The following is a 21,356-nucleotide window of genomic DNA, read 5'->3' on the forward strand; positions in this document are numbered from 1 at the left end:
AGGTGGTGGTTGTTCTTGGAAGTATTGAGGTTGGAATGGTGGCAGTTCTATGTATGGCTCATATGGTTCAAAAGGTGGTTGGTATGGTGGATATGGATTAGGGTCATACGGGGGTGTTTGGTGAAAAGGGGCTTGTGAGTATGGTTAAGGGTTATGTTGAGGAAATGGCTCATAGGCATATGGTGGTGGTTCTTGAAAGTCACAAGGGGGTTCACCATAGCCATTTGATTGGTATGTGATGCGTGAGCATCTTTTCTATATTTTCCTAATGAATTTGCATCTAAATTGTTGAGTTTAATAAAGAATTAATTATCTTTTAGCCAATATGGATGCTACTTTGAGTCTTTTGCAATTTTGTTTATTTTAGGTAGCATTCGGCTAGATTTGAAGGAGTTTCTACAGCACAAGAATCAAAGGAGATGACAGCGAGGAGCGACGCGTATGCGTGACTGACGCGTACGCGTGATTTGGAGCTTTCTATGGCGCGTACACATGATTTGAATATTTGCTCAGCAACGCGTGCGCGTGACTGACGCGTACACATGACACGCAAAGAAGACCATCGACGTATACACGTGACTGACGCGTATGCGTGACATGCACCACGTGCAGAAAACGCAGAAAAATGCTGGGGGCGATTTCTGGGCTGTTCTGACCTAGTTTCTAGTCCAGAGAACACAGATTAGAAGCTGCAGAATGGACAAAACAAGTGGTCTCCACCCATCAACTGAAGACTTGCTGATTATTCTAATTTAAATTCAAATATTATTTTTAGGAAAAGATATTATTTTTAGTTTTAGATAATAGATTTTAAATTAATTAGGATTAGATATAAAAGGGAGAAACTTTTCTTCCCAAAGGGGGGACTTCCAATTCTATACCAATTTACATTCCGTAATCCTAGTTTTCTACTCTGAACCATGAGCAACTAATCCTCCATTGTTAAGGTTAGGAGCTCTATCTATTTGTATGGATTGATTTTATTGCTTTTTCTATTTTGATTCATGTGTGAATTTATAATTTAAGAATTGTTTTCGCTCTTTATCTTATGAATTTGGGTGGAACGGAAGTATGACCCTTTTTCTATTTGAGTTCTTGTATAACTTGGAAAAGCTCTTTACTTGAACAACAGCTTGAAAACATATTCTCCTAAATTTTAATTATCTAGATTTAATGGGATACGTGACATATAATCCTTTTATTTTTGGGTAATTAGAGTTTTTGTGGCATATAAACTGGAATTTGATCATCATCCTCTAATTGGAATTAATTGACCAAGGAATTGGCTGTTGATGAATTTTAAAGGAGACTACAAAGGTCTAAGGAATTAGGGTCTAGTCACATATAGTTTGCCATAAATTAAATCCTACATGATTAAAATAGTTAGTAAGAAAAGTTAATCCGGGAAAATAGATAACTCTGAAACCTTAACTGTCTTCTCCATATTTTATTCCCAACCCATTTACTTTACTATTTTAATTTCTGCACGATTATTTAATGCTCTTTGAATATTCAAACACTCTTTTTTGTTTGTCTAACTAAGCCAATCAATCAATCATTGTTGCTTGATCCATCAATCCTCGTGGGATCGACCCTCACTCACCTGAGGTATTACTTGGTACGACCCGGTGCACTTGCCGGTTAGTCTGTGGTTAGAAATTCCGTACCATTATGCATCATGGAATGGATCTTGTTCATAGTCCAATGGTGGAGGTTGTTGCCAAGAGGATTGATCATATGCATATGGCTCCTCCCACCTTTGATTGTCCAATCCTTGATGCATGTTATCATTGAAGCTCCCATTTCCTACAATATAGTTGGAACCAAATTCATAGTCAAAGTGAGAATTCATAGTAACAATAGAAAATGAAAACAAAAACAAGTAACAAATAAAGAGAACAAACTCCTACAATTACCAAAAACTAGCAAAGAAGCAAAAGGCAAACATATTCACAATATTCACATATATACAATAACCAATAACAAGGCACACAATTGCAACTCCCCGGCAACGGCGCCATTTTGATGAATGAAAATTGTATTTGTGGTTTAGAATTTCACAAATGAAATATCGTTGCAAGCATAGTTCTAAACGAACAAACAATTCCTTCAATCAAAAATTTGGTTGTCACTAAAACAAACCCCAATAAAAATAACCGAAGTATTCAAACCTCGGGTCGTTCTCCCTAGGAATTGCAATAAAGTGTTCTTTGTTATTGGCTATGAAGTATGTTTTGGGGTTTTTGAATTAAGAGACAAGAAATGTAAATGGCAAAAGAAATAAACTAGCAACTAGGAAAGCTCTTGGCAAGGTATAAGAATGGGAAGTCCTATCCTCATTATCATCCTCAATTGTGATGAGAAGAATTGTCCATTGCTCCACTTAGTTAACCTCAAACTATGAAGGAAAGTCAAGTGGAGATAATCAACTTAATTCCACAAGTTCTAGTCTAATCATGATGAAAAACTAGCTTTAGTGGCATTCAAGTCAATTAGCAACTTCTAATTATCAATCAACAAGAGAGTTTGATAACTCAAGAGTCACCAATTACTCAACCAAAGCCAAGAGGAGAAAGATCTAACTCATAACTAAAGGAAGCGTTTCATCAAACACATAGAAAGCAATAAAGGTAAACAACATTAATTGCAAGAATTAAAGAGAAATCTAACTACAATGGCAAGAGATCAATAATAGAAAACCAAAGTAAACATGAGAAGACATGGAAATCATAAATTGCATTAAGAGGAAAATGGAGATCTACATAAGAATTCATAAAGGAAAAGGAAAATTGAAGCAAGAGAAGAAGTAGATCTAGATCTAAGAAGAAATTAAGCTAAACCTAATCCTAATGCTAGCTAGAAGGGAGAGCTTCTCTCTCTAGAAACTAACTAAAGCATTAACTAACTAAACTATCGCCAATGTGTCATGTGTCCTAATATGATGTAATGTCTTAATCCCCATTTGAATTCTGCATATAATAGCCTCAGAATTGAGTTGGATCTGAACCTGAAAAGCCCAGAAATCGCCCTCAGCGGATTCACTTTAAGTGGGTCACGTGCGAGCACCGACGCGTACGCATGGGTCACGTGTACACGTCGATTCCATTTTCTATCCACGCGTGCGCATCTGCTGCGCGTGCGCGTCGATGAGTGCATCCTAAATCCTTGATTTTCCATGAGTTCTTTACTTGCATGCTTTTCCTCTTCACCCCTTTGATCCATTCCTAGCCTTTCCATCCTGAATTCACTAACAAATACATCAAGGCATCTAGTGGAATTAAAGGTGAATCAAAATTAGCAATTAAGGGCCTAAAAAGCATGTTTTCACACTTAAGTACAAATTAGGAGACTATCATGAAACTATGCCTTTTCATTGAATAAATGTGGGTAAAGGTGATAAAATCCCCTAAATTAAGCACAAGATAAACCCTAAAAATAGGGTTTATCACATCCTTAGACAGATGAACAAATAGAACAAATGATCCGAATGTTAGAGGATATGCTATGATCTTGTGTAATGAAGCATAAAGGAAGATGGGACAAGTATCTACCGTTGGTTGAATTTGCTTACAACAATAGTTACCAGCAGAATATCAAAATGATACCGTATGAAGATATCTACAGGAGGAGATGTCAATTACCATTATGCTGGTATGACGGCGGGGAAACTAGTGTTCTGGGTTCAGACTTGGTGGGAAAAACTACCAGTTAGATCAAAAGGATCCGTGATAAGAATCAAACAGCTCAGAGCCGACAAAAGACCTATGCCGATAATAGACGTAGACCCTTAAAGTTTAGTGAATGTGACTTATGTTTTCTTGAAAGTAACTCCTACTACTGGAGTAGGTCGAGCCCTTAGGACCAAGAAACTTAACCCCCGAATGTAGGGTCCTTCCAAATACTTAGAAGAGTCAGTCTAGTAGCATATCAAATAGCCCTTCCTCCATAATTGTCAAACTTCCACGATAATACCGACGAGAGCCATGTCTTGTAACCAAAGATAGTGCGATTATGAAACGACTTTACATACCAAGTATCACCGATTAAGATCGTGGAAAAGGGTAACAAACAACTGAGAGGCAAGACAGTTCCTCTAGTTAAGATGGCAACGGAACGAAATGTAGAAGAAGAACACATGTGCGAGCTGGAGGAAAACACAAAAGTAGACTATCCGCATATGTTTAGAGGTAACTAAAATTTTGAGGGCAAAATTTTCTTTAAGGAGGGTAGCGTGTAATGGTCTATTTTTGACGAAACGGAACCTTTTTTTTAAGAAACAATTTTTTCAAAAGTTCAGTGAAGCAGGCACCTCTATTACACAAGCACTGCATCATCAAGCAAGTACCTAAAGTAGGAACCTTTCCTGAGCTTTGCAAGCACATCGACTAAGTCACAACAAGTTGAGTTTTTGAACCACTTCGACTAGAAATTTTGAATTCTGATTTTCATGGTTAGACTTATTTTGATGAGTTAGACCTAAATCTCGACCTAAAATCTACCGGTGCAGACTAATGTCGGCACTCTCTGACGAGCTTAGCTATGCTAATACTTTATCATAGATATTTTATCTCTGAGATAATTGTATTACTAGTATCATTTATACTAGTACCTCATATATTTATTTTAGGAGTGTAATTACTAGTGATTCAATACATCTAGCTTTAGTAATTATCTCCTTAATGATATTTTATCTTCAATTTTGGGTGACTAAGCACCTTAAGTACCATGGCCCCTATTTTTTTAACACCACCAGCTTCATTTCTTTTTCTTTTAGCCAAGATTTTAGAGAGAAAATGGTAGAAAAACTCCATGACCTCTATACTTTCAAGCTCGGTTCTTTAGCCTTTTAAAACTCCACTAAAAAATCTAAACTAATTAAAAGTGTTCCTCTCTTTCTCCTCTTCACTCTCATATTAGATTCCACAAGGTAAGTTGGGGTATAAATCTTGTTCATGGATGGTGAAGGTTCGGCCATAGCTAAACCTTGGTGAAACTTAATGTTTTTGATGTTGTTGCTAGGAACTCTTGTCTTGGAACCTTCTGGAGCAAGAAATCATCATTTTCAACTTGAGAAAGGTGAGAAAATCTCTTTTTATTCCATGGTTAAGGTTTGGCCTTCATGGAACCTCATGAAATAAAGTTTATTTTTGGTTGAAAACTAGGTAAAAAGTGGGCTAAGAAACCCTTAGTGAAAACTAGTTTTATGGCTGATTTGGAAGGTAAAGGTTTGGTTAAATTATCATGAGTTAATAGTGTTCTTGCTGTTTGTTTATTAAATTAATGATTAATGCTTGAAATTGAATGATTATATGCTTGATTTGTGGTGTTAATTGGAAATTGAATGACAATTAGGTTCCTTGAAAAAGCATGAAATCCAAAATATTTGCAAGCTTAAAGGAGATTATTTTAGGCTTGAAACATGATGTATTTTATGTGGTTTGATGATTGGAATTTGGGGTTGAAAGAAACTAAAAAGTGGTAACCAAAAAGCTTGAAAAACATGTTGAAAATTAAGGTTGAAATCATGATGAAACATGAACATGGTTTTGGCTTTTCCATGCAATGGTAGCATGGAAATTTTACACTAAGAACACAATGGTAATTAAGTAAAAGATAGAGTTTAAAATGATAATTTAAAAGTCTAGGGGTATTTTGGGAATTAACTAAAAAGATTAGGGATAAAATAGTCCAATCAATTTTCAGGGACAAAATGAAAATTTCATAAAAGGTGTAGGGGATTTTGATAATTATGTGAAAGTGTAGAGACAAAAGTGTAATTATGAAAAAGTTTGAAGGCTAAAAAGTAAATTAACAAAAGTTCAAGGGTTAAAATACAAATATTAAAAATTCAGGGACTAAGATGTAATTAAGTAAAAGTTTTAATAGTAAAATAATAAAATAATGAAATATGATATAATAATAGAAATAATAATATAATAATAATAAAAGGACAAAATGATAATTATAAGTAAATATTAAGGACAAAATAGTAATTTTTTTAAAAGACTTAGGAAGACAATTTAAAGCCCAGAATCTTGTGATTCCTTTCATAAAATATCAAAAGAGAGGTAAGAATAGAGTGTGAAAAATTCTGAGAAAACAAGGAAAAGAAGAGGATAATGAAAGAAAACAAAACAATGAATAACAAACAACGAAAAATTATTGATTAATCATCTGCTGCCCAGGGCAGGCAGATATATGGTGGTGCATCCACTGAGTATTTCTTTCCAGGGATACACGACCATAGAGGGTTTTACCTGTAAACTGAGACAAAGGTCACTTACAGTAGATATCAGTACATACACGGCTGGAGTTTCGTACATGTAAGGCAGAGATTGCTTATAGTAGATATGTCGTGTCTAGGTCGGCTAGAGAGAGTCGCCTTATAAGACAGGGGTGCTTACAGTATTTTTGCCAACTGGAAAGGCATATCCAGACTTGATGCCAGGTAAAGTCGGGAGCGGGTATATAACCGACAAGTGAACTCATGACCTGTACTAGAGCTAGATATACATCATACTTGTTTGCGTCTCTTTTCTCTGTTATGCTTCCTGAATGAATGTATGGTGAGTTTAGAAATAATCGTCCGTAGTGTGAATGTGTTTAGGTGCTAATCCAAATTTTTTACATTTTAAAATCTATTAATAATTATTTAATTAATTAAAAATCTGAATTTGGTAAGCCACAATTGTAGGAAAGTCATTTGGGCATGTGAGAATTGCAAGGTTCTGAAAACTGGATCAATCATCAAACTGCTCTAGCTACTAGTTCAGTAGTTTATTAGTCCAACTGGTTCAACTGTGGTTAAACTGGTAAAACTGTTTTATAATAAAATAACAAATAAATTATAAATAAGAACCTTAAATATAATTATAGTCAAATATAAAATTTAAAACGTCTTCCAAAATTAAAATACTACATCAATCAAAATCTAATATAACTTTTAATCTCATTAATTATTAACAATTTATCACTCATTAGTCATAATATCACTATTGAGATCATTAAGATAGTCACAAGAAACAAAAGAAATTCATTGAATTAAAAAAACCAATAACAAATATTTTCATCTATTTATTTAGTTGATTGAGTTAATTCAATTCATTTATTTCTTCGTTAAAAACAAATATGACAAATTAATTTCTCCTCTGACAAAAGACTGATCATAGTGAACAAATAAAAGCTCCAACAAACTTTTAACAAAATTTTTAATATAATTTTAATAAAGTTTAACAAGATGTTTAGTTAATCACAATTTTAGCGAAATCTCAGCATAATTTTAACAAAAATTGATAACCTTTTTCCAAACATTAACCCAAAAAAAAAAAGCATTCATTGATTCAATAACACCAAGCATATAGAGTTTGGAACAACTAGATATAGAAAGGAATCATAGCTAATCATTCAATGATTCAAGTTATGAAAGGGAAGGCTCTAAGATGGTTCAATCATAGCTAACTAAATATGCCTTCAATCTTGCCAGAATCAAGCAACAATTCAGCAATCACTAACCATAATTTCAAATACAAAATCAGCAACAACAGGAATTATATGATTACAAATTAATAATTATAATGAAGCAGCAACACAAATTCGGTAACAGCAAAACCAACTGCATCAACTAAAACACTTCATGCCAAAATTCAAAAATCAGAAATGCAGTGGAAGAAGTAATAGAACTACACATTGAATGTTTAGACCTAAGAAATTCAATTGAGCAAAACTCACTGTGAACCTGTTGTTGCATGGTGGAGCGAAGCAATGGCACCAAGGTCAGTGCCTCGGTGAATGGCAACAAGGATGGAGGTACGATGAACGGTGGTGGCGCGATGAACAAGGGTGGCGCTAGTGGTTCTTCAAGTGTGCTCCACCGCGACCCCACGAACAAGCACAGCGGCACTGAGCACTGACCTTCACCAAGCAAATGATGGTGACGACGACCAGAGGGTAGACGAGGATGACGGCGACCAGAGGGTAGAATGGCAGATGAAGACAAACGCGACAAAAGGTAGATGAAGACGACGACGGTGAGACGAAGACGAAGGCTACCATGATGAAGCTTGTCAACAAAGACAATGGTGGTGTTGGATGATGCATGAGCATCTTATACCCATTTTATGGTTATTTTCTAGTTGAATTTAGTTAGAATTTAGTGAGTTTAATTATATTTTAGTATTAAAATCCTTTTTGGATGCTACTTTGAGTTGTTTTAGTGTTTTATTCATTTCAAGTGAAATTTGGATCAATTTGAGAGAGTTTTGAGCAAAAATGAGAGGTTTCAAAGCTATCCCATTGGGCGTTAAACGCCTAACTGGCATTTCGTGCCAGCAAACCAACATAGATTAGAGGCGTTCTGCCCTCAAGGGCGCTAAACACCAAGTCTAGCATTTAGCACCAGGCAATCCGAACCCATTTCCCACTCTTGGAGCATATTTAGTGGATCTAGCTTTTAATTATTATTTTATCTTTTATTTTTATAATTTTTATTTACAAACAAAATCTTTTAGGTTTAGAATTTATTATTTTATTTTAGTTTCAAATCAAATTAGGTTAGGTATAAAAGGAAAAAATTCACCCTTTAGGGGGATCAACTTCTCACTTTCGTACTTTCACACTTTTCGAAACCCTTGTTTTCTCTATAAGTCATGAGCCACTAAACCTCCTTGGTTAAGGTTAGGAGCTCTATTTATTTCTATGAATTAAGATTATTGTTTTTCTATTTTAATTAATGTATTGATTCAGTTTCAAGGAATGCCTTCATTCTTCATCTTTTGAATCTGGGTAGAACGACAGTATAACCCTTATTCTACATGTGTTCTTGTGATTCTCGATAGAGTTATCTTGCTTAAACAACAGCTTGAAAGCAAATTCCTCCTAAATTACTAATTGCTTGAACTAATCGGGATACGTGATATATAATCCTCTTAGTTTTGGGTAATTAGGGATTTTGTGGCCATAAACTAGAATTGCTCTTAACCCTCTAATCTATATTAAGTGACCAGGACATTGACGATTGATTGGGTTAGAAGGAGACTAAATCACTAAGACATTAGGGTTTAGTCAATTAAAGTTTGCCATGAAATGAATCTTTCATGATTAAAATAATTGGTAAGAAAACTTAATCCGGAAGAATAAATAACTCCAAAACCTTAAATGCTTTCTCTCGTATATTTCACTCCACTTTTATTGTTTGCTTTCTTACTTTTTGAATTTACTGTTTAATGCATTTTATAACCCTCCAAACACAACTTTCTGCTTGCCTGACTAAGTGAGTCATTCGACCATTGTTGCTCAGTCTATTAATCCTCGTGGGATTCGACTCTCACTCACCTAAGGTATTACTTGGTATGATCCAGTGCACTTGCCGGTTAGTTTGTGGATATAGAAAATCCGCACCAGTGGAAGCTAGGGTTACCGTTTGAGCCTTTAGAGTTTGGAGGCTAGGGTTGCTTTCTGATTTAGGAAGAAAGGGACTGGGTCACGCGAAAAGACAAGAGAGTGAAGGTCTAAAGGGGCTTTTTCTTTTTTGAAACGGCGTCGTTCCTTTCGAACCGGCCGATTCCGGTTCCAATTGTGGTTCGACCGATCTGCTCACAATCGATTCAAAAGTTTTCTGCCAATTTTTATCAAAACGGTTTCTACATGTAAACCAAATCGTTATAACTGCCAGTTTATGGTTGAACTGATCCGACCGATCAATCTGATCCATTTTTAAAACCATGGAGAATTGAAAAGGTGTCGATAAAAGATTAAAAATTAATGTCCAAAAATATGATTAAAAAAATACACACCCACACGCACTTTTTTTTTAGAAAAATTAAGTGACAATTTAACATAGCATAGTTACATAGCATTAGCTGAGTATGGTCACTTTTTGAGTTTCATTATCATAATCTTCTTCCCGTCACTCATTTTCTGTTCTTATGTCTCATCGCGCAATGCTTTATCATCGTTTCTCTTTCTTGTCTTAGTCTGAGGTTCTTTTCCTTTTATTTCCAAATTAGTTTGGAAGTAAACTTTTCTTTTTTTTTCTTTTTTTAATATTTTATGATATTTTTTATGTTTATTTAACAATGGAAATGTTTGGCTATTTTAAGTCCAAGAAGAATATTTTTCTCATTGATAGATCTAACCTCTATATAAAATTCAACTAGGAAAGTTTTCCCTGCATCAATCAAACGTTATACGATATCCATTATTCTGTTCTTGTTGTATACCTATTTCCTTTTACACAAAATATAAATGATCTTTTTTGTCTTAACTAAAAATAGTTTTCAAAATTACATTATTTTTCATTATCTTTTTTGTTTTGAAATTCCTTTATACTTTTCTGTGTTTCTACGATCAACGATAAAATAAAACAATTAACTTTTATAAAAAGCATATATTAAAGCACATTACCGAAAGAAGAAAAAGCTAAAAAATGAGCGCATTCATCCTATAAGCATTTTTTGGGTCACTATAACTTGGAAATTGTTTCGCCTTTAGCTTACTTATATTCAGAGAAGGCAACTACTCCAATGAAGTCAAAACGAAATATCTTTACGTGATAACAATCATAAAATTTTCATTGAAATAACCACCATATTCAAATGCACATTTTTTTCTGTTACAAAAAAGTATGATTAATTTTTTATTAAAGTATTATTTTAATCTCTAACGTTTGAAACAAGTCCTAATTTAGTAACTAACATTTTAAACATCTTATTTTATTCTTAAAAAGTTTCAAATTTTTTATTTCAATCTCAAAAATTTTTAAACATGTTCAAAAAATTGTCACATAATTAAATTTGATACAAACAATTAGCATATTAAAGAGCCAATAACGTTTGATTTTGGTACATAAGTAAAAGTTTTTTCTTTGATTTTGGAGCATTGATTATTGATTAATAGGATTTGAAATTTTTTTACAAGAAGGAAATCGACAAGAAATATTACAAGAATGTTTTGGTTATGTTTTTCTAATACATAGAAGAAGATATGACTTAACAATAACATTGTTAACATCCATGTTAGTCATTCTATTAATTATTATTCGTGTGAAATTTAACAATAGGACAACATTAAACCCATTTAAAACTTTTTGGAACAAAAATACAACATTTAAAATATTAAGGACCATATTAAAATTTGACTCAAACAATGAGGACCAAAATACTACTTTATCCTTAATTTTAAATACTCTTCTTTCTCTAAACATGTTTAAAAAGTTTAATGTCTATCAAAAGACATTAAAGAGATTATTTTTTATGTATTTTTATATACATTTAACACTTTTTACATTATCATTCAAACCCGTATCTATATTTATTAAATTAAAAAAGATAGTTAGTTAGCTAAAATATATTAAATTTGAAGACAAACATAATAATTCAATATATATTGTAAAGTGTTTAATTTTAATACACTAATAGTGTAAATTATTTTACACAATTGTCTATTCATATTCATTTCTTTGAATATTCATACCGTTAATGTAAAAGATACTTATTTTTGTTAATATGACTTTACGTAATTGAATATATGTATAAAATTATTTTATACTAATAGTATTGTATCAAAATTATATTCAAATTGTAAACCACATTTGTACCTACATTATATCAAAATTATATTCTATTATATATTATGTTATATATATATTTTTTTTGAGAGATATATTATGTTATATATATGAAACCATATGCATCCTCGACTTCATTTTGCATTAGAAAATTATTTTAGCACGTGTTAAACAACATTTTCATGTAAATTAAGTAAAACGTTTTGAATCTCATCAATTCACGCAATTTATTTCGTTAAAACCATGCAAAAGAGTTAACCTAGCGCCACTGAATTGTTTTTGGCTTAAAAAAATTAGAAAAAAATGAGAAAAGAAAAAAATTATTAGCTAATTCTCAGTTGTATTACTTTGTCAAAGGCTTTGAAAATTTGGAGAACTACTGTTGGGGACAAGCAAAGGAAGTGTGGCTCAAAGCTTTGAAACCCATTCAATCATGTTTTTTGTGTGTGATAAGAAATGTGAACGAGATAAGATGGAACCCAAATGAGTGGAGAGTGTGCCACGTGGAAGAAGGAGAACTCCCATGGCTTGAGGAGTGAGTGGATCACCCCAAACCGAGGTAACTGTTTCCAATCTCACAAGTGGGTTTTGCTCTTACAACCTGCTATAGCCAGTCACACTCGCTGGTTGCAACCGATTACACCATTCCTAGGATTATTGAGTGGTCAAACTTTTAGAAATAGTTAGTTGGGGTTGTAAGGGGTTTAAGAACACAAGCCTTTAAGGTGGTTTTCAGGGGGTTTTTGTTGATCAGACATAACCCAACTTTCTAGGTGAGAAAACATTCTAGAATATTTTTTCTTCTTTGTTCTCTTTCCCGTGAACATTTCTTTCTGCACATTAAAAGAGAAAAAAATGGTTAGTGGATGATGTTCTTTTTTGTGCAAAATTATTCAACATGGTTATGACTCTTTTCAATTGATCAATTGTTGGCTGTGTTAGTGTGGGAATTCGTATTGCTTAATGCTTCTTTCTTCCTTCTCCATTTTATTTTTCTGTGTTCATTTCATTTGTGTAAATTATATATCCTAAATATTCTCTTTTGGGATAAAAGAAAACTTGATCTGTCTTTTTCTCTCTCATACGTTCATGTATATATTTAAATTTTTGTCAGGAGTTATCTCCTTAAAAAGTGTCACACAAGGTTCTAAAAGATCCATATAGAAAACATATTTTAAGAAGAAAAAAAATGAACATGATGTTGTACATAATATATGATTTTTAAAACCTTGGTTTCTTGTCCAGGGTTCTATTTGATTATTGTTGGTGTTATCCTTAATTATGTTTCATGTAAATTTGTATATATAATAACAAACATCATTATGTTACAAATTGTAACTTTTGAATGCTTATGTTTGAAGCATGTATTTATTTATTTTTGTCCCTTTTTTATTGTTTTGTTTCTTCATATTTGATCCCTTTTTTCCCTTCCTCTAAAATGTTAAAGGGTTTGTGCTTGAGTTTCAAACCTGATCAAAGTGTGGGGTGAAGTGATGGTGATCTTATACTGTAGGTTTCAGTACTTTTTTATTTTTATTTTTTTATATTTTTTGTGATTACTCTATAATGGTGGCACCTAATCTCAAATGATAGATTTATGATTGCAGCAGCAACTGATAATGTCATTATCATGCAATCCATTACTAAAGAGTTGTTGTCATGGTTTTTATGCCAAGTTATATTATTCATTCAATTTTGGTTTAAAATTGGCATTATTTTTCTTTAAGATTATTCTTTTGTTCTTATTCAATCACTCATTTTAACTCTATGATGCAAAAGTATTTTTATTCTTAAATTCAAAATTGTCATTTTTCTTGCTCCCTTTTCGAAATGCAATTCTTAGTCTTTGGTATTGAAATTGGTTTTCTTTCACTAAATTGAATTAAGGGCTATTTTTTTATTGTGCTGATACAGGTGCCGATCTTTGGTGTTTCACAAACCGAATAAAGCTAGTTTAATTGTTTTATCTGATAACTTTGTCTTATAGGAGTGCTTTTCTGAGATATGGTGTTGCATAAGAGGTTGAACTACAGCTTTGATGGCTATCATGTGCCTGTCATTCCTAGAGCTTCAAGATCTGTTAGGGTAATAAATTATTTTTTTGCCCCCAACTACTTTTTTATTTGTATTCTGTGTAGAAGTTTTAACATCATTATCATTGTTCTAATAAATGGTTTAGGGGAGAGGTTCCATCCGGAAGAAGCGCGACAACAGTCACATACATGCTTTTGAAATTTTAGCTAGTGTAGCTGGCAATTTCTTGCATGCAAACGAGAGTTCCAACCCTGAAAACACTTCTTTTGCAAAAGAAGCTGATCTTTTTCATGGTAATAATGTAAAGGAGAAAGAGAATGATGAAACAGGGTTGTTTAAGGGGGACCTTTTCACACACGGGACGTGTAGCAAAATTACCACTACTTGTGTCCCTAGTTTGCAAGGAGAACATGACAACCAAAGGTACATGTCTAAATAGTTTTTTGTTTGCTTATGAACAATTTTGTTCCATGATCTTGATGGCACTGGAAAGTGGTAATCATCAAATAAACTATCATTTCTTTCTATGAAAGTTTAGAATGTTGACAAATCTACTCATGACTAAACAAAACTAACTTCATTCTCATGAAAAATGAAAAATTGTTATTTCTATTTATAAAAGTTCAGAATATTGACTAGTCTACTCATGAATAAAGTTAATGTTTAGATACTTTTGTCATATAGACACCATCTTTCGTGGATATAAAACTAGTTTTGTTCATTCATAGTTAAATTTGTTAGCGTATTAAAATTTCATGGTTATAAATGCTAGTATTGTGTTCTGCAAAAATGTGGTCCGAATAATGCATGGTTTATTTTTTCATGGCAGCCATATTGAAGGCCAAGGACAAAATGTCCTTGAGAGGGAAGATGGAGGCATGAAAAGAAGAAATTCTAATGAGAAAATCATCCATATCAAAGGCAGTTATGTCGGAGTTAATGAACCAGGTCATAAGGTATTTAAAGATTGCACTTTGGAAAATAATGTGGAAAAGCCTTTGCCAGAGTGTCGCAATCATCTTGATTCTTCGCACGGCGGTTCCATTGCTAGGAAATTAGTTAATACAGATAATGACGAAAACTTTGCTCGGTGCACTCAATCAAACTTGAGGAATAAGATATCGAGTCCACCATTAGACACACCAAAACTGAAGGATGCAAGTCCTATTGCAAGTGGTATGATACTTGTTGTTGACGTATAAGAGTTCATAATTATGATACAAGCTATATGTGGCTCTTAATTGTTGTGTTGTCTTTTAGATGAGAACAATAGTAGAGACAACTCTGAACTTGAAAATTTACAACGCATGTATCCATTTAAGAAGAGGAAGTTCTTTAATCAGACCTCATCATCCACATCCGATAGAGGCTCTCAGTGTCAAGGCGTATTTGATTTTTCAGACAGCAAAGTTAATAGCACAATCCATGGTACAGGTGCAACATTGCATCACTGCCTGCTTTTTATTATTATGATTATTATTATTATTATTATTTGATTTTTTTGGCTAAATAACTGAAACTATTACGTGCAGGGATTGAAGAATCGTCCTCTATAGCTGGTCAACAGGTTCATCCTGGATCCAAGGGTTGTAATGGTAAGAAACTTAAGGAAATGATTGCCAATATTTAATCCTAATTTTGTCTAACATCTTGTTTAAGGTTCTAAAATGGCTTTCATAATAATTTGTAGTGAAGCTTAGCATAAAATCCTTCAAAGTCCCGGAGCTTTTCATTGATATACCAGAAACTGCAACAATTGGATCACTGAAGGTATGTAAAAATTTGAGAGATAGTAGTAATATGATTTATTTACTATATTATGAATGATGTTCTTGAATCTATGCATGAAGGGTATCAATTAAAAAAAACAACAATATTATGTACTTATTATATTTATTATATCATAATATATATATATATATGGTTTTTGAGTAATACTAGACCACTTTAATATGTCTTAATCAGTGTCTTCTTTTGTTTGTTCTTGCTTGCTTTGTTACTATTGTTTTCCAGAGGACAGTGATGGAGGCTGTGACAACTATACTAGGAGATGAACTACATATCGGCATCCTTTTGCAGGGAAAAAAGATTCGAGACGACAACAAAACTCTTATTCAGACAGGGATATGCCAAGATGACAAACGTCATAGGTTAGGGTTCATGTTGGAGCCAAGACATACTAGGATTTCTTCACCTTCATACAATGAAGACCCTTGTTATTTAACTTCTAGTCCACAACAAAAGTTATCTAGGTAACTATTCAATCTAGCATTAACATGTTTATAAGCTATGTGCAGTTTACCGCACTGATTTTAAAATTGTGCACACTTAACCCTTGATATTTGCAAAATAATTTAATTTTAATACACTATTAGTGTAAAGAAGTTTTATACATGCATTCAATTATATAACATCACGTGAGCAAAAAAAACCTACATTTTATATTGTTAGCTATCAAAATTAAGCTATTTTAAAATATAGTGCAAATCAACCTCTAAAAAATTAAATGGTAATGCTAGAGAGACAAAAAAAATAGTCAGAACTTATCTTATTTAACATTTATTCATTGCCACAATAATTAATAAATGTTAAATAAGATAAGTTATAGTTACTTTTTGACTAATTTTCTTTGTCTATCAAATATTTCCAAAAACTAAAATACCCTCATCTTGAGGAAGTATATAAGAGAGGAAAAGATGAAAATAAGGGTAATTTGGTTATTTTGGGTTGCTTTGTAATTTTTTATTTTAAATCAAGGGTAAAGTCTATATGGTAAGCATTTGGTTGTCCTATCATATGAGTAGTTACTAAATTGATCATGTTGAATAAACAGGCAATCAACATCATTAATGTTCCAACAGGGAACATATAATGTATCTCAAGAACGCTCTCTGATCAAAATTGAAAGTTGTGCTGAAGGTGATCTCAAATTGTCCTCCTCTGTAGCAGATACTTCAGCTAACAATAACATGTCCAAGTGTCGTGCTCTAGTAGCAGTTCCTGCCATTAACATGCAAGCATTAGCTGTGGTCCCATTACGACGCAAATCTGGGAATCCTGACTTCGGACAGCGTCGAATTAGGAGGCCTTTCTCTGTTCTTGAAGTAGAAGCATTGGTTCAAGCAGTTGAAAAACTTGGAACTGGAAGGTTTGTTTGATGGGATACTTTTTGTTTTTTGGCTCCGGTTGATGTGTAGTGCTAAAAGTTGTAACTGTATGGTACTAACTATCAAGCATTACTTGCGGATTGCAGGTGGCGCGATGTCAAACAACGTGCTTTCGATCATGCAAAGCATCGAACTTACGTGGATTTGAAGGTAAGTGGTTTGTTTTATGCACTAAAGATTGTGTCAATTGAAATCTCTTGCAACAAGTTAAAAATGCCAAATTGCAAGATGGTTCTAACCAACGCTACTTCAAGCGATTTTTACCATTTATTCTTTCATTTTGATAAAGAGAAAATATTAATGAGAAATAAAAAATTTAAGAGAGAGAGACGATAAGGGCGTGTTTAGTATCTGCTTTCATAATTTTGTGAAAAAAAAATTATTTATTAGAGCAGTGTCAACTATTTCCAAAAAAAATAGTTTTCTTTTCAAAGATAATTTGCTACAACACAAAGAAAAAATACCTGAGTCACAATGTAGATAAATAGAACAACAGAACACAAATATAAGAAGACAAAACAGTGAGAGTATAAGCAAAGGTTTTCTCTACAAGATATTGGAAGAGATAACTTGCAACATGGAGCATTTATTTGAAATATCTTGGGACAGAAGCATAAAAACACCAAGAAAAATACTTATTTGGAGATGTAAATAAACAAACATGCCAAATGTTTCTATTTTGAGAGAAAGTTTGTGTAATTTTCAGCCTTGTTTTCTATCTCTTGTTTCTTTCTTTTTCAACATTTGTTCTAAATCTCGGCCCAAATGTGGAGAGAAAGATCAAGTGCAAACATATCCAAAATACATTAAAATGCCTACACTCCACTCTTCTTTCCAATCATTATCTCAATATAAGGATCACCCATAGTATAACATTCTATCTCTTGTTTCTGTATTTTGTGTATTGTAAAACTTAGGAAACATAGCTTAAAATGAGATATCAAAGTAATTGCATTCTGTTAATTCTTCCATGACCATATAAATGCTACAGGATAAATGGAAGACATTGGTGCACACAGCGAGAATCTCCCCTCAGCAAAGAAGAGGAGAACCTGTACCTCAAGAGCTTTTAGATAGGGTCTTAGCCGCACACGCGTATTGGTCTCAACAACAGTGCAAGCACCAACTTAAACCTTTGTAAGAGACTCCTCAAAAATATTAAAGCATGCAGAAGAGCAAGTAAATTTGCTGCAAAATCTAGGTTTAAAGTAGTGTAGTTATTCCCAAAAGAAAACAAAAAGAAAAAAAGTTGATAATATGTTCATCTTACATAAAATGATAACATAATTGATCCATAATTTGGCTTCTCTTAAGCCTGGAATTAGTTTGATCACCTTTGTAAATTAGTTATTTGACCTAAAGGGAAAACATGTCATAATAATTCTTTCCATCCCTTGTGGGTCAATTGTTCGCTATGCGATTAAAAGCATACTAGAATAATGAAATATGTATAGAAGTTGAACATTTTTCTGAATTCTTTACAAGTAATTTGTTTATAATACAAGTTACAAACATTTATCATGATACTTTAGCATAAATGATGATTTAGTTTTCTGATGAGCGAAAAATGAAGCTCACAGATACTGGCAAATGTACTAGATCGTTCAAATAATACCACGGTAAGTCAATATTATTCCCACAAGAATTACGGGATTAAGCACGCAAATATCGAGTTAAATAACTAATTAATCAACAAAACCTGGAATTGGTGAATGTTGAATCTTGCTGAAAATTTAAAAGGCTTGAATGTTGAATTGCTTGAGGGCAGTGAACGTGTAATTGATTGAAAGAGAATAAAGTAAGCTACTATTTATACTCACAAAAGTTGAAAACGTTGACATACCTACCCATAGAAGAAGAAAATTATCATTTGTACCCATGAAACATAAACTTTTTCTAACAAAACTATCCAAATCCAAAAAAAAAAATTGAAATTTCCAAATTACCCTACCACCACCACTTACTCCACACCACCACTTTTCCAATCCCAAACCCACCACTGAAACTCTTCCTCACCACCACCCTAAACCCTAACTACCACCATTACTCAAAATGCCTCTCGTGCCTCCGACGGACATTCTGGAAACAACGATTATTTCAACCAAACACAGAACAAATATAAACTTCAACCATGTCTTGTTGTAACTACAAGAAAAGATAGAGACGCACTTGGATTTAGGGTAGAATCCTTCCATTGAAGGTGTAGCAGATGTGAGTCATAGGATACAGATCCCAATCCGTTTTCACATTTGGGAATAGATCCCAATCCGTTGGTTCTCCTCGGAGCATTTTATGGCCGCCATGAGGGAGTTTGACACCGGAGGTCCGTCGTCATCGGCAGTGAAGGAGGTCGATGAGGGTTTGGACGAGGGGAAGCGGTCGACGGACACGCCGACAGAGAGTTCTAGGGCGCACAGCTGGAGGCACGGGGAGACGATTACAGCTGCGGCTACGACAGTGACGGTAGTGTGCGATTGGGTGATTGCGTCGCGGAGGGATGAGGAAGAGAGAGCTAAGAGAGCGGAGACTGCGTGGAGGGAGGTCGTCTGGAAAGCTTCTGAATTTTTTATGGCGACAGTGATGGTTGTAGCTGGGGATGAGAGTGGTGGTGAAGAATTTGGGTGGTGGTGGGATTTGAGATTAGAAAGTGGTTGTAAAGATAAGGGTAATTTAGGAATTTTAGGTAATTTTTTAGTGTTTGGATAATTTTGTTGTGTGGAACCCATATTTCATGGGTACAAATAGTAATTTCCTTCTTTTATGGGTAGATATGTCAGCGTTTTTAACTTTCGTGGGTAGAAATGGTAATTTACTCAAGAGAATATATGATGGAGAAGTCAAGGATTTTTGAAACGTTTAAGTCCTTAGAAAAATCAAACTTTGTTTTCCTATTCTAAAGCAAGCAAAGATCTTTTCACGACAAATCTCAACTAACTGATTTCTAATGTCTTGCCTCCTCGGTTTCTCTTCAATTAATCAATAGCCAATGTCTTAGTCAATCGATTAATTAAAAAGGTTAAGTGCAAAATCTAATTCAGTTTCTCATAAGATTCAACAGTAGTCCTTAGGTTGGATTATATGTCACGTATCCAAGGAGTCCTGTCCGATTGAATCTTATGAGAAAATACAATTTTCAAGTTCAGATTGGGGGTTTCTCTGCTAATTATTTGACAATTTGTCCTATTTATACTTCCAAGTTTTGTGTAGAGGCCTCTTAATTCTTGAAGTTAGCTCTTGTCACCATTATGAACTCCTCGGTTTGTTGCATAAATTCTTTGAAAACACTATCCAAGGTGGTTTCTATAGGAGGTTTCTGAAAATTTTATGATTGTGATAAAGATGTTCCTTGTGGATATGGAACGTTGAAGTTCCTCTGTCCTTGATTTTCCCATCCAAAACTTGGATGGTTGCTCCAGCCTGGGTTATATGTCTTTGAGAATGGTTGATGAGAGGATTTTATGTCGGTCTAGAATTTCTCAAAATAATTGAATCTCTTCGTTGAAAGCATAGTCTAGACCAACAATGGATTCTCCATGAAAGTTTAGTTTAGTTGTCACAAGTTTAACCCAATAAAAATAACCGAGAGTATTACTCCTGTGTCATTCTCTCTAGGAATTACAATCGAGTGCTCAATTATTGGTTATGAGATTCACGAGGGTGGGTTGATAAAAGGGCAAGAATTTAAATGACAAGAAAATAAAGCAAATAATTAAAGAGAACAAATGCTAAAGAGGCATTCATGGCAAGGATTGAGAAACAAGATTTTCTATCCTAGTAAATAATCATAACACAACAATTACTAAGAGTTAAGCCTATTACGTTATCTCCACATCGGAAGAAGAACAATTAGGCCTAGTTAATCCCAATCCATAAGTAATGTCAATGGAAACAAGATTAACTAACAACTCTAGATCACAAACATAAATTGTGTATTAATGACTCAAGATTGTCTAATTTCTCTTTCCAAGCCAAAAATGCTCAAAATCTACTCGAAAACTAAGACAAGTATTTTATCAAACACTTGGTGTGCATGAAAAGAAAAGCATATTAAATTGCAATAATAATAAAATCTAAAGCTACCAAATGCAAGAAAATAGTAACAATAACTCAAACAAGCATCAATAAACATGAAAACATAAAATTGCATTAAATGGAAATCAAAATCAATAATAGTTCATAAACATAAAAATGTCCAAAATGAGAAATTAACAAGAAGAACTAAGAGAATTAAAGGAATGCAACAAGGAAAAGCAAAGGAAACCAAACCAAAACAAGTATTTAAACCTAAATCTAAGAGAGATTAACCTAAATCTACCCTAATTCTAGAGAGAAGAGGGAGCTTCTCTCTTTAGAAAATGACCTATAGCATGTTTCCTAAGCTACACTAGTTGCTCCTCCCTTGTTCCTTCCTGAATTTGGCCTCAAATACTTCAGAAATGAGTTGGATCTGGGCTTGGATGAGCTCAAAAATCGCCAGCCACGTTTTCTTTAAGTTGATCACGTGACAAGTGTCACGCGTACGCGGGATGTCACGCGTACCGACAACACTACCCGAACCCGCGTGTACCCTCCCAGCCCCTATCCGTTCGGGG

General features: G+C 33.7%; 1 protein-coding gene across 4 annotated transcripts; it reads left to right on the forward strand.

Annotated features, from left to right (window-relative positions):
* Positions 11,854-18,285, forward strand: LOC107636613 (telomere repeat-binding protein 5-like). 4 transcript variants are annotated; one of them, XM_016340112.2, is made up of 11 exons: positions 11,854-12,336; positions 13,551-13,648; positions 13,743-14,020; positions 14,427-14,773; positions 14,858-15,031; positions 15,130-15,192; positions 15,288-15,367; positions 15,611-15,849; positions 16,431-16,745; positions 16,851-16,914; positions 17,756-18,285. In XM_016340112.2, the coding sequence occupies exons 2-11, from the start codon at positions 13,568-13,570 to the stop codon at positions 17,903-17,905; spliced, it is 1,791 nt and encodes a 596-aa protein (XP_016195598.1). In that variant the 5' UTR covers positions 11,854-12,336; positions 13,551-13,567; the 3' UTR covers positions 17,906-18,285. The 4 variants fall into 4 exon arrangements, with proteins under 4 accessions (XP_016195598.1, XP_020976951.1, XP_020976952.1 ...); XM_021121292.1 differs by having other exon boundaries at positions 11,854-12,122; XM_021121293.1 differs by lacking the exon at positions 11,854-12,336 and adding an exon at positions 12,345-12,421.

Source organism: Arachis ipaensis, chromosome B04 (genome assembly GCF_000816755.2).
Source record: "Arachis ipaensis cultivar K30076 chromosome B04, Araip1.1, whole genome shotgun sequence".
NCBI lineage: Eukaryota > Viridiplantae > Streptophyta > Magnoliopsida > Fabales > Fabaceae > Arachis > Arachis ipaensis.